The sequence below is a fragment of the Chiloscyllium punctatum genome, chromosome 22 (assembly GCF_047496795.1).
Source record: "Chiloscyllium punctatum isolate Juve2018m chromosome 22, sChiPun1.3, whole genome shotgun sequence".
Taxonomy (NCBI): domain Eukaryota; kingdom Metazoa; phylum Chordata; class Chondrichthyes; order Orectolobiformes; family Hemiscylliidae; genus Chiloscyllium; species Chiloscyllium punctatum.
This window is the reverse complement of record NC_092760.1, coordinates 12,534,314-12,546,782: the sequence shown is the minus strand read 5'-3', so window position 1 is coordinate 12,546,782 and position 12,469 is coordinate 12,534,314. Positions and strand designations below refer to the sequence as shown.

At 41.5% G+C, this 12,469-nt stretch overlaps 1 protein-coding gene across 4 annotated transcripts in view; it reads left to right on the top strand.

Moving 5' to 3' along the window:
* The window catches only part of traf6 (TNF receptor-associated factor 6), a 49,734-nt gene that overhangs the window by 25,258 nt on the left and 12,007 nt on the right, over positions 1 to 12,469 (top strand). For all 4 annotated transcript variants that reach the window (XM_072591794.1, XM_072591793.1, XM_072591795.1 and 1 more), the window contains 2 exons: positions 6,524 to 6,674; positions 7,332 to 7,490. In XM_072591794.1, the coding sequence (XP_072447895.1) occupies positions 6,524 to 6,674; positions 7,332 to 7,490 (310 nt within the window). The remainder of the gene's footprint in view (positions 1 to 6,523; positions 6,675 to 7,331; positions 7,491 to 12,469) is intronic.

Below are 12,469 nucleotides of genomic sequence, written 5' to 3'. Positions count from 1 at the left end.
CATGCTTGAATTACGTTAAGCAGCCTCCTAACGTTATTGGAGGATCTGCGACCCTTTATGAAGCCCGTCTGATCCTCTTTAATAATAGAAGGTAACACAGTCTCTAGCCTTAACGCAAGAGCCTTAGAGAGGATCTTAAAGTCCACATTTAAGAGCGAGATGGGCCTGTATGAAGCACAGTCTTCCGGATCCTTCCCTTTTTTAAGGATAAGTAAAATATTGGCCTCTCTCAGAGATGGTGGGAGACAAATATGACTGTATGAATCATTAAACATATCGAGCATCGGGCCTGACAGTATACTTATAAATTCCTTATAGAATTCACTGGGAAGTCCATCAGGACCGGGCGCCTTTCCACTCTGAAACTGCCTCACAGCTTCCTGCACTTCTTGCTCTGATAATTGGGCATTGAGAAAGGACTGTTGTTCGGGAGTCACACCCGGGAACTTCAGATCTCTAAAAAAGGATTCCATTTTGGCCTTCCCCTCCTCACAATTCTCAGACTGATATAACTTAGAGTAGAATCTCTGGAACGCCACATTAATCTTTTTAGAATCACATGTTAGATTCCCAGACCCTTCCCTAATCGCTGCAATGGTTTGTGGGGCACTTCTCTTTCTGGCAAGGTATGCTAAGTATTTGCCTGGCACCTTTAATGTTAAATGAGAGCAAGTGATACAGTGAGTCACTTTGATAACTTGTCAGTTAAGCACAAAGCTCATTGAGGCTGTGCCCAGTCACCTAGTTGTATTACTGCAGTGGTTCTCAAACTGGAGTCAGAAGGTCACCAGAAAGAAAATACAAACAAAATAAACTGCAAGTTGTCTGTGTTGTAGAAGTTAACAGTAATTGATAGTCCCATACCAATAGCTGAAGAGATGGCCTCTCCTAAATCTGCTGAATACTCGCCCTTTTTTGTGAACGTGCATACCTCTGTTGCCTCAGCTGTGAATCTCACATTTATGATATGTTGGACTCGGGTGGACAAAGTTTAAAAAAAATCACAACACCAGGTTACGGTCCAACAGGTTTATTTGGAAGTACAAGCTTTCGGATTGCTGCTCCTTCGTCAGATAGCAAGTGGAGCAGGATCATAGGACACAGAATTTATAGCAAAAGATCGAAGTGTCATACAACTGATGTGATGTATTGAGCAAACCTAGTTTGCCGTTAAGTCTTTATTCACTTAGAATAGGGATGAAGATTTTGATTGATTGATATGTAAATTCCAGAACTTCTTTAAAATCACAGTCCTGAGACAACTTAAGGTTCTATCAGTCTCACATTTATGTTTGCAAGGAAGGGAGGTTGAAGCCAGCTTCTGCTGTAATACTAAGGTGAATTCAATTTGGGTTTGTACAGGGACTTTGAACTATTATAAAGCTGTCTGGCCTGATGAGCACTGCCATTGCTTTCTGTTCATATAATCTCTTTATCACTCTTTTATTTATGGAAAAGCTATCAATTTGACTTGGTTAAAGTTTGTGCCATTTTGCAATAATGTTACTTGAATGGTTAAATGACACTAAGAAAATGGGCAAGGTCTGTGAAATGTTCTGGAGAAGGTCACATTTGGGAGTACCCTTTAATACTTCAGCCAGGCACACTGAGTTGAAGTAAATTTCCAGGTTTCAAACAATGATAACTCTCATACAAAGCAACAATCGCACTCTGCCTCCTGACAGTTCAACATCATCTACTTGAATTATTCAAAAGTTTCAATTAAATATTACAAATAACAGCAAAATGGGACTCGTTCACAAGAAATTAAACTCGCAGACAATTTTGATTTAGAATTGTACAGTCATGTTTGCTTGTGGGTTATCTTGTATGTGTTCAGAGTACTCTCAAAGATTATAATTTTGCTGCAGTCTGCACTCCACATAAGTGATATTGCTGAGCTTTCACATATTGCTCATGGTTAAAGGGTATTGGGATCATTGGTCATTCTCAAGTCTGCCGGAGGACGTTCTAATAAGGAAAGGCCATTTTTCTCTGCATTTCAGCCAGCAGCAGTGAGACTATCATTGTCACAATATTCTCTAAATCTGTTAACACTCATGGTACACCTTCTTACAGGTATTTCCTTGTTTAAAGCACGTTCCATTTTAGTGCACTTAGTAAATAACAGAATTTACCTAAATGACATTGCCTCCATTTTCATTCTAATGTCAAGAAAGGTGCATGTTCAGCTAGTTGTTTTTCCCAACATACCTACACTCCACAATCTAACTATTGCCCTTTGACATTCAGTGGCGACACCATCACTGAATCTCCATTGTCAACATTCTGAGGTTACCATTGACCAAAACCTGGCCTGCATTCACCATATAAATATAGACGCTTGGAACACTGCAGCAAATAGCTCACAACCTGACTCCCTAAAGCCTGTCCACAATCTACAAGGCGCAAGTCAGGAGTATGATGGAAAAGTCCCCATTTGTCTGGATAGGTGCAGCTCGAACAACACTGAAGGAGCTCAACATCATCTGGGACAAAGCAACCCACTTGATGGGCACCATGTCAACAAACATTCACTCCCTCCACAACTGACACTCAGCACATTCCAAACCCACAACCAGTTCCATTTAGAAGGACAAGGGCTGCAGAATAATCGGAACACCACTATGCAAGTTCCCCTTCAAGCCACTCACCACTCTGACTTGGAAATTTCTTGACATTCCTCACTGTTGCTGGGTCAAAATCCTGGAATTCTTGCCTACCAATATTGTGGGTCTACCTAAAACACATGGACTGTAGCAGCTTGAGAAGGCAGCTTACCACCACTTTCTTCAAGCGCAACTAGGAACTGGCTATAAATGCTGGCCAGCCAGTGACACTCGCGCTCAATGAGTGAATAAAATCAAATGCCACAATAGTTGATGCTTTGAGGAATATTGGGAAAATTGTATTGTCATGAAGGCTGTTCTGATGATACGATAAAGGTTCTTTACTTATCAGAAACTGACAGCTTTACATCTGTTCTGGACCTGGAGTTCTTGGTGCTTAGAGCAGAATAATGGATTTTCAGTTTAGGAAGCAAATGCTGAGACACTGCCAATCACCCTTAGCTGTGTATGATGATGCAGCGAGTGAGAGAAAATTGCACCCATTCCTTGCCCCAGTAAGTACAACCTATTGTAGTGTATTACTTCATTTTAATTTTTTTGCAAAATGAGGAAGGTTCTGGTTTCGAGTCAGGAATCGGTTTGTGTGTAGAGAAGTATAGGTTGAAGATAAAGTTAGAGCCCAAGACCCATGTTTCCTTCAAAGTAAACAGTTTGTTTAGATGTCAAGCTTACTGAGTGTTTTTGAGGATGTGCCTGCCCAGGCATGTAGGGTGTGTATCCTTCACATTCCTGGCTTGTGCTTTGTAGATTGTCAAAAGGCTTTGATGAGTGAGGAAATGAGTTACCTGTGACAGAATTCCTAGCATCTGAACTGCTCTGGTAACCACTATACTTAAAGGACTAGCCCAGTTCAGTTTCTTGTCAATGGTAACCCCCCCTAGGATGTTGCTGACTGGGGGTTCAGTTATTATAATGCCATTGAATGTCAAAGTGAGATAGTTACGTTTTTTCCTTGAGAATGGTCACTGAGTAGCACGCGTATAACATGAATGTTGCTTGTTACTTCTTAGCCCAGCCCTGGATATTGAATTTGGATATGAACTGCTTCAGTATCTGAGCAGTTTTGAGTGGTACTGAACATAGTGCAAATGTTGGTGAACATCCCCACTTCAGATCTTATAATGGAGGGAAGGTCTTTGCAGCAGTTGAAGAATGTTGGACCCAGGACACTCCCCTGAGGAGCTCCTGCAATGATAACCAGTATTGATCCTTTGCCTAGTGTGGCCCAAATCAGTAGAGAGTTTTCTCTTTGAGTCCCACTGACTTGCTTGGGCTTCTTACGTCATACTCAGTCGAATGCGACCGCTATGTCAGTGGCAATCACTCTCTCTTGTCCATGTTTTGAATCAAGGTTGTTTGAAATCAGGAGCTAAGTGGGCCCACAGAACCCAAACTGAGTGTCAAACTGAGCTAAGTACGTGCTGTATGGTAACAGTCAATAGCCCGTTTCATCACTTTCCTGATGACCATGACTCCTTGTTTTTTTCAGACCTTTGGCAACTTTTATCCCATTTTCTTGATTTACTGTTCCAAAGTTCTAATGAACAAAATGAGTTTGCTGGCTGTCCTATATCTGTGCATTGAGTTTAATCTTAACAAGTTACTTTACTCTGGATTTATACAACTCCCCAAACATTTCATATCCGTCTTCAGCTTCTGAAAATGATATGAACAGTTTTGGTTCCTTGTCTAAGGAAAGATATACTGTCATTGGATATTGTCTAGTGAAAGTTCTCTTGGTTGATCCCCAGGTTGTCTTGTGAGGAGAGGTTGAGTAGATTGGCCCTATGCTCATTGTTTCCTCTTATGGAAGAGTCTAGGACCAGACGGCATAATTTCAGAATAAGGGCTCACACATTTTCAGACAGGTCAAGAGGAGTTTCTTCTTTGAGGGTCGGGAATCTGTGGAATTCTTTATCGCAGAGCGCTTAATAGATTAGGCCCTTAACTATGGTCAAGACTGAAATAAACAGATTTTTAATCTGTAAGGGAATCGATGGTTATGAGGAAAAAGCAGGAACGTTGTGGAGGGGATTGTCTGATCTGACAGGATCTTGATGATGGGATAAATGGCCTACCTCTACTCCTGTGTCTTGTAGTGTTATCATGTCAGCAAACCGTACGGACTAATTAAAGCTTTCTTTTATTAAAACGTATGTCAATTTTTTAGGTTGACTGTTGCTTTAATATCAGTCCTAATTCATGATTTGATTGGGTTTCTGAACTAGAAACCTCAATTGAAAGGAGAGATATTGGAGACGATTACTGGTTTGAAATGGGTTCAAAAGGGCAGAAAAGGACTTTGCAGTAGAGTTTTAGGGAGAGATTTCCAGTCTGTGGGGCCTAAATGCCACTCAAGGTGCAGCACCCGAAAGAGGCTGGAATTGGAGGCATGCAGAATTCCTCTAAGGCCAAATTCCATGAAGAAACTTAATCTTCAAAGTGATAGGAGGATAGTGTAGTGGGTCAGCAAATGCAGAATGTGGGGTAAATTAGGACTTTGTGTGGTTCTCAATGTTACCTCTGGCCCTGACCAAAAGTATAAATGAGGGTTTCAGATATCACTGGACTGAGGCAAAAACTGAAGCTGTTAATGTTGCAAAGGTAGCATGAAGAGGTGCTGGGAGGGCATGAGGTGAGAAGCTGGACTGAATAGGGCACCAAAGTCACTGAGAATGAATGTGTAATAGTGAACTTGGAGGGAAATGGAATCGGTGGCTGAGGCAGAAAACTAAAGGTACTTTCTCAATGTTTTTATACACATACAGTTCCCCGTTTGATAATCTGTAAGTCCCTGTGTGTCCCACATGGAAACAATGTACAATCTACCTGGCTATGTCAGATCGCTTCACAGTTCATGTAGTGTTTGATTCACCTGAAGCATGAGGTTACCTGTAGAACAGATTTTTGCCTTTCCTCAATACATGCGGTGATTCAGTGCTGGCACACTCCCCTCTGAATATTTGTAGGCTTTTGCTCAGAAAGGTGAACAGCCATCTACCTCAAAGAATGTTTCCTGCTGCCACCTCATTGTCCAGAATGGCCCCTAACAGCCTCAGGCTGTTTGTCAGTGTTTGCATCCTGCTGCATAATGTGTTTGTCTTTGCCCCTGTAATACCAGTAAACACTGTGTGAGAGGGAGCTGTTGCGTGTTGGTCAAGCCTTCTGTCTCCTACTGGGTGGCTTCCATTTCCTTTAACCAGGAGTATAAGTAGAATATAAATAAAAATCTAGGAAGAATGTGGTTTTTATTTCTATTCCTGATATTTTAAGCTTGTGTTAGAGCCAGGGGAGCAGTAATATTACATGAAGTGTGAACAAAGTATTCCAGGACTGTTGCAGTGGTTTTTCACAGTTTTTATATACAGGCTGCCCTTGTGTGGTGAGCAGATTCCGTTCTGGAATCCAATCGCAAGTTGATTTGCACTCCAGTCAGAACACCATGCAGGACAGTGGAAAGGAGCCACTCATAAACACAGAAAATGTCGGGCTGCATTTGTCAGTATGAACTCTCACAAGTCAGTTGTTTTTAAACTGGGAACCCCGTTGTATAGTGTCAGTCTTGCTGATAGGTCTCACTGCTCAATCAGAAGCCGCATTCCTGAGTATTCCTGGCTGAGACTTTGGAGCAGAACTGAGGGAGGGCTGCACTATCGCTGGTGCTGTCCTTTAGACATGATGTTAAAATGGACTTTGCCTGTCCTTTCATGTGAATGTAAATTATTCCTCAGCACTATTCAAAGAAGACCAGGAGAATCCTTCCCAGTTTATGGAGCACTGTTTATCTCCCAGTCAATACCATCAAAACTCCATTGCTGCAGGGGTGGGGAGTGCAAAAAGAGACTTGCATGAGGCTTTTAACTACACTTTTTATGTTTTATGAAATCTTACAGGGATGCTGGACACAAGTGCCCTGTGGATAATGAGATGTTGACCGAAGCCCAACTTTTTCCAGATAATTTTGCAAAACGGGAAATTCTTTCCCTGACAGTCAAGTGTCCCAACAAGGGCTGCTATCAGAAAATGGAGCTACGACATTTGGAGGTTAGTTATTTTTTATTACCCATTGATCAGGGGTATTGTCACCACTCTGATTTATTGATGTTGATTATTTTGTTTTCTTTAACAAGTTGCATACCTAATTCATATTGGATAATACATGCTAAAATAAGAGAGGGAGCTCCCTGTTTTAAACTCTATGGTTTTTCCTTTAATTTTATTCTCCATCTATAGATGGTCAATATAAACTCCACAAGGTCCGTTGTTTCTCAGTGTGATGTCAAAGCACCAGCTAGTTTCAGTATGTCACAGCCCTGCCTAGTGTGGTAATTGACTCGTCAGATTCACTCTGATTTGGATCTTCTGTGGTCATTAGCTGCACAGCCCTTATCAGTGCACTTCCACACACGACTTGATTCTGAATTAGTGGCAAGACTCAGTCCATTAGGGTGGCACGGTGGCAATACAAGTTTCCTTACTGCCGGGGAAAACGTTTCAATCACTATTTCAATCAGTTATAGCCAGATTGCTCTGATGTGACCAAAACTCAAGGTCATCTCTGGGTGGGGAGAGCATTATTGACCTGCTAAATAAAATTTAAGCTAGGTTTTGGTGTCAGCTGTGTATTTGTGATGACTTACAGCAGTAAGAAATCTGGGGGTTTCTTTGCTAGTGAGCCTCCTTGTGTTGTGTGTGTTGCAGGAACACCAGGAGCAGTGCGAATACACCTTTGTTGACTGTCATCAATGTGATGCTTTGCTCTGGCGGAAGGAACTGCAGGAGCACATGGAATCGGACTGTCCTAAGAGACGTGTTGCCTGTGAGAACTGTGCCATGCTGATGGCCTTTCAGGACAAAAAGGCAGGCTACCTTTCTTTTTCAAACCCTGTCATTCCACGTCTCTACCCTCCTCCAACTGGGAAAGCAGGCATCCTATCTGGTCTGTGGTCTTCCTGCCATTAGTAGATAAGTCCAGTATCACTTCCCCATTCAAAATGTTTTTGTTTTGTTCCCCTTTCTTCATTGTTCTAGTGTGATAGTTGCTGTTTCCAATATTCCCTAAACGTGGAGGCTGAAAGACGTCTTTTCGCAGGATTCTGCCCGTTTGCTGCTCTTAAGGACACATTGGCTCAGTGGTTAGCACTGCTGCCTCAGAGCACCAGGGTCCCAGGTTCAATTCCAGCCTCGGGTGACTGCCTGTGTGGAGTTTACACATTCTCCCCGTGTCTGTGTGGGTTTCCTCCGGGTGCTCTGGTTTCCTCCCACAATCCAAAGATGTGCAGGTCAGGTGAATTGGCCATGCTAAATTGCCCATAGTGTTAGGTGCGTTAGACAGAGGGAAATGGGTATTGGTGGGTTACTCTTTGGAGAGTCGGTGTGGAGTTGTTGGGCCGAAGGGCCTGTTTCCACACTGTAGGGAATCTAATCTGAAAAAAATGTGTCTGAGAGAGTGTCATCACTCTCGCTGTATCCACTCCCTGCTCATTCTGCAGAGATAAAGAATTAGGGGCCAGGAGACTTGGTGGATGTCAGCTATGTTAGAACTGACTGGTGGCTCTGCTCTCCATCAGCACCAACAAGGTCTTGTATTTATGTGTTCCCTTTCACAACCTCAGTGGCCATGCACTCAGTGAAGCAGTTCCTGAAGTGTAGTCAGGAACATGGCTGATAATTTTTACACGGCAAGTTCCCACTTACAACAAAGTGATAATGACGGGGCCGTATTTTAGCAATGAAAGAAAAATACTACAGATGCTGGAAACTTGAAATAAAAATAGAAACTCAGCAGGTCTGGCAGCAACTATGGAAAGAGAAGTGAGTTAACATCTTGAGTCTAGTGTGAACTTTTGGTTTTTAAAAAAAAAGGTCCTATCAGATTTGAATCTTGACTCTTTTTCTCTCTCCACAGATGCTGTGGGACCTGCTGAGATTCTCCAGCAATTTCTGTTTTTACTAATAATTTAGCAGTGTTGGATGCGGAGTAAATATTACTCAAGGCATCAGCAAGGTGTACCTTGATGTTTCTCAAAATGATGCTGTGGGATTATTTGCGATCATCTCAAGGGAAGATGGAGCCAAGTTTATCTTTTCATCTGAAAGTCAGCTCCTCTGTTTATCAGTACAGTATTGAAGTGTGTCAACCTAGATTATATATCCAGGTCACTGGAGTCAGATATGAACCTGTAACCTTCTGACATAGCAGCAAGAGTGCTACTGCAGCCTCATGACTAAGTTCAGAGTTTACACAATGTATGATAATCCCCTAATCCTGTTTTTTAATGGAACATTAATGCCTTACACTTCTTGACTTGACTGTCCTAACACAGCATTGTCATCGTACTCAACAACAGGAAAGTGACTTTATTTTGTTGATGTAATACAAATAGCAGAGGATAAAATGTATTGGATAGCCAATGTAGTGTTATCAGTGTTTGTAACATGTGGGTCACACTCCAGTTTTTAAGTAGTAAGGTTGCATCTTAAAGTCAGTCTGCTGATGTGCTGCTGGTGAAGTTTTTATTTTGCATAAATTGAGCTGTGCACTCTTGGTAGCCCTGACATAAAGCAAAGGAGGAAATTTGATGGATGTCACCTTGCGTCAGGTATCTCACTTAACGTTGGCTCTTGTGAAGTCAGCTACCTGGCCCCTTTCCTACAAAGGCCTTTGGTGGAGGCAGTTTCAATCGCAGCATTCAGATGGGGATTACACTGTTGTCCGGAATGGGAAGAACCTGTAGGATCACTGAGAAGGTGAGAGAGCAGCACAAAGTGAATTGCTCATTTGAAGAGCTGGTGCGGGCACGATGGACCTAATGACCTCCTCCTGCACTCCCAACAATTCTGTGATGAGGTGAAGATAAAATAGTTATAACCAGACTTCCCATGATGCTGGGTCTGCTATTGCTTATAATTTGTCTCAACGATTTGGATGAGAATATAGGAAGGATGCTTAGTAAGTTTGTGGATGACACCAGATTGATGGTGTGGTAGACAGTGAAGAAGGTTATCTAAGGTGACAAAGGGACCTTGATCAGTTAGGCCGATGAACAGAGGAGTGGCAGATGGAGTTTAATTTAGATAACTGTGGGTTTTTCATCTTGGTAAGATAAACAAGGGGGAAGACTTATGCAGTTGATGGTAGGATACTGGGAAGTGTTATTGAGTAAGAGCGACCTAGGGGTTCAGGTACATAGTTCCTTGAAAGTTGCATCACAGTTGGACAGGATGGTAAAGAAGGCAGTTAGCATGCTTGCCTTCATTGCTCAGACCATTTTGAGTGTAGGAGTTGGAACGTCATGTTGCAGTTGTATAGGCTGTTGTTAAGGCCACTTCTGGAGTGCTGTGTACAGTTCTGGTCACCCCGTAATAGGAAGGATATTACTAAATTGGAGAGGGTGACGAAAAGATTTGCAAGGATGTTACTGGGACTGGAGGTTTTGAGTAATAAGGAGAGGCTGGATAGGCTGGGACCTTTTCCACTGGAGCCGAGGAGATTGACGGATAACCTAATAGAGGTTTTGTAAAATCATGAGGGGTACAGATAAAGTGAATAACAACGGCCTTTTCCCTAGGATAGGGGAGTTCAAAACTAGAGGGCATAATTTTCAGGTGAGCGGAGAAAGGTTTTAAAGGGAGCTCAGGACAACCTTTTCACACACACAGTGATTCATCTGTCGAATCAACTGTCAGAGGAAGTGATAGACGTAGGTACAGTTACAACATTTGAAAGACACTTGGACAGGTACATGAATAGGAAAGTTTTAGAGGGATACAGGCCAAATGCAGGTGAATGGGACTAGTCCAACTTGAAAAACGTAGTCAGCAAAGACGAGTTGGACGAAAGTGTCTGTTTTGGTGCTGTCTGACTCTATAAATAGGGTTCTTTCGGCCACAATATCATGGCGATTTCTAAATTTAGTCCTTAAATAGACTTGAACTTGTGCTATCTGCAGGAGTCAGGATAAAGGATGATGGCTGCATCCTGTGGGCTCAATCATGAGCTGCTAATCTTTTTGAGGAAGGATGCCAAGCCAGAACAATGTGCTCCCTCAAATTAAAGTTCATTGATAGTTTTTCAATAAGACAGACTTTTTACTCACTAATTAGTGGGTGGCTAATAATGGTAGACGACTGGCAGATTTCCTGGCTCCAATGATTGCATTGTACAGTGTGGTGCAAAAAGGAAGCAAAAATTAGATTTGAAAATTAAAAATCAGTTAGAATTGAACATACCGTACTTGTGTAACTGCAGTATCTGCACCAGGGGGCAGTATCTCACAATTGGCCTTAAATCAGAATTGGTACTTTAATTGATTTAGTTATAGAAAACGCCAGCCAAATACATTCTATCCAAAACTTTCCCTTTATATTCTTTATTTTTACTTTTTTGTGCCAGAAATAGAATTACCTGTGTGTGTAGCCAGTAGACTACAAACCAAGAGGTTTACGTTAAATGGTTTTGGTCATCGTTGAAAGCCGAATACTGTTTTATTTTTCTACCCATTGTGTTTCTGCTTCTCACACACTGAACTACTGAAGATTTTACGTAGTTGTTTATCTAATGATTAGCTGGTCAATTTATGGACACTCTCAACTACTTAACTGCTTAACACCTCATAACATAACACCTTACACCATATAATAGACAGAACTACTATTACAATCTCTGCACATTCCAGTAATTTCTTAAACATGAACGCAGCTGTTGACTGAAAGAATTGCTATGGCAGAGAAAGACTATGCCATAACATTTCACAAAACATTCTTCGTCTTTTTTAAGAGTACCTACTCTTTAAAAACAAAAATCTCAACGTAATGTTCCCTATGCTGTTGGTTAGTGAGTCAAAATTCAAACACTTCTGCTTTCAGCTGCTTTAGAACTGCTGACCCAACCTTGAGCTGCTCATTTGAGTGAAATCACACAAATCAAATCCAAAAGCAAAAAATCTCAGTAATTTTTTTAATTTTCTAAATCACGTGTACAGAGATGTTTTTGCATACCTTTGGAGCAGGTGGGACTTGAAACCTCCTAGCTCAAAGGAAAGGGCTGTGCCACTGCACCACAAGACACCCTCAAATCTCTCTGTAATTTTCTTTTTAATCAACCTCTTCAGACATGTTATGACACACCTATAGAGTAGGAGGGAATTGGAGGCTCAAGTCTCCTCTCAAAAGTAGGGCTATTACCACATTGCAACAAGAGCCCAGCTGTCTCTAATCTATCCTCTGGATGTCCCAGATAGAGATTTAAACTAATTGCCTCCAATTCTCAAACTGCCCCTTTTTTCTGGATAACTCTCAAAAGATTTTTAAATAATGGCCATCCTGCCTTCATGACATTGTTTAATGTCCACTTCCAAATTCTGAACTAATTGTTGATTTGCAATTGCTCGAGGGTTCTTCTTCAGTTTCTGAAACTTATGTTTTCATTTATCTCTCATGTAGTTTGAGAATTAAAGACTTAAAAGTTATACTTCTAAAACATATCAGTCCTGAAATTAGCAACAAGGAACACTCTAATTATCCAAATGCTCCCATTTATCTCCATTACATGACATTCCATTGACCAAAACCCTTCCAATTTTCCTTACATTGTATTACCTTCCAGTAGCTCATACACTCTTGCATTGTGACAACTTTATTGGGAAATGTATGCCAATAACCATGCCCCATCATCCCACAAGTTGTCATAAAATGAAAAGTGTGTAAAATCCCAGTGAGAAACTAAAACGATCAATTTGCCTGACTCTTATTCAGGGCAAAAGCAATTCACACTAGGTTTTGTCAGTAACAGAAATAACTTGAGCAATGACAAAAGGATTTTGAATTTGCTACTATGC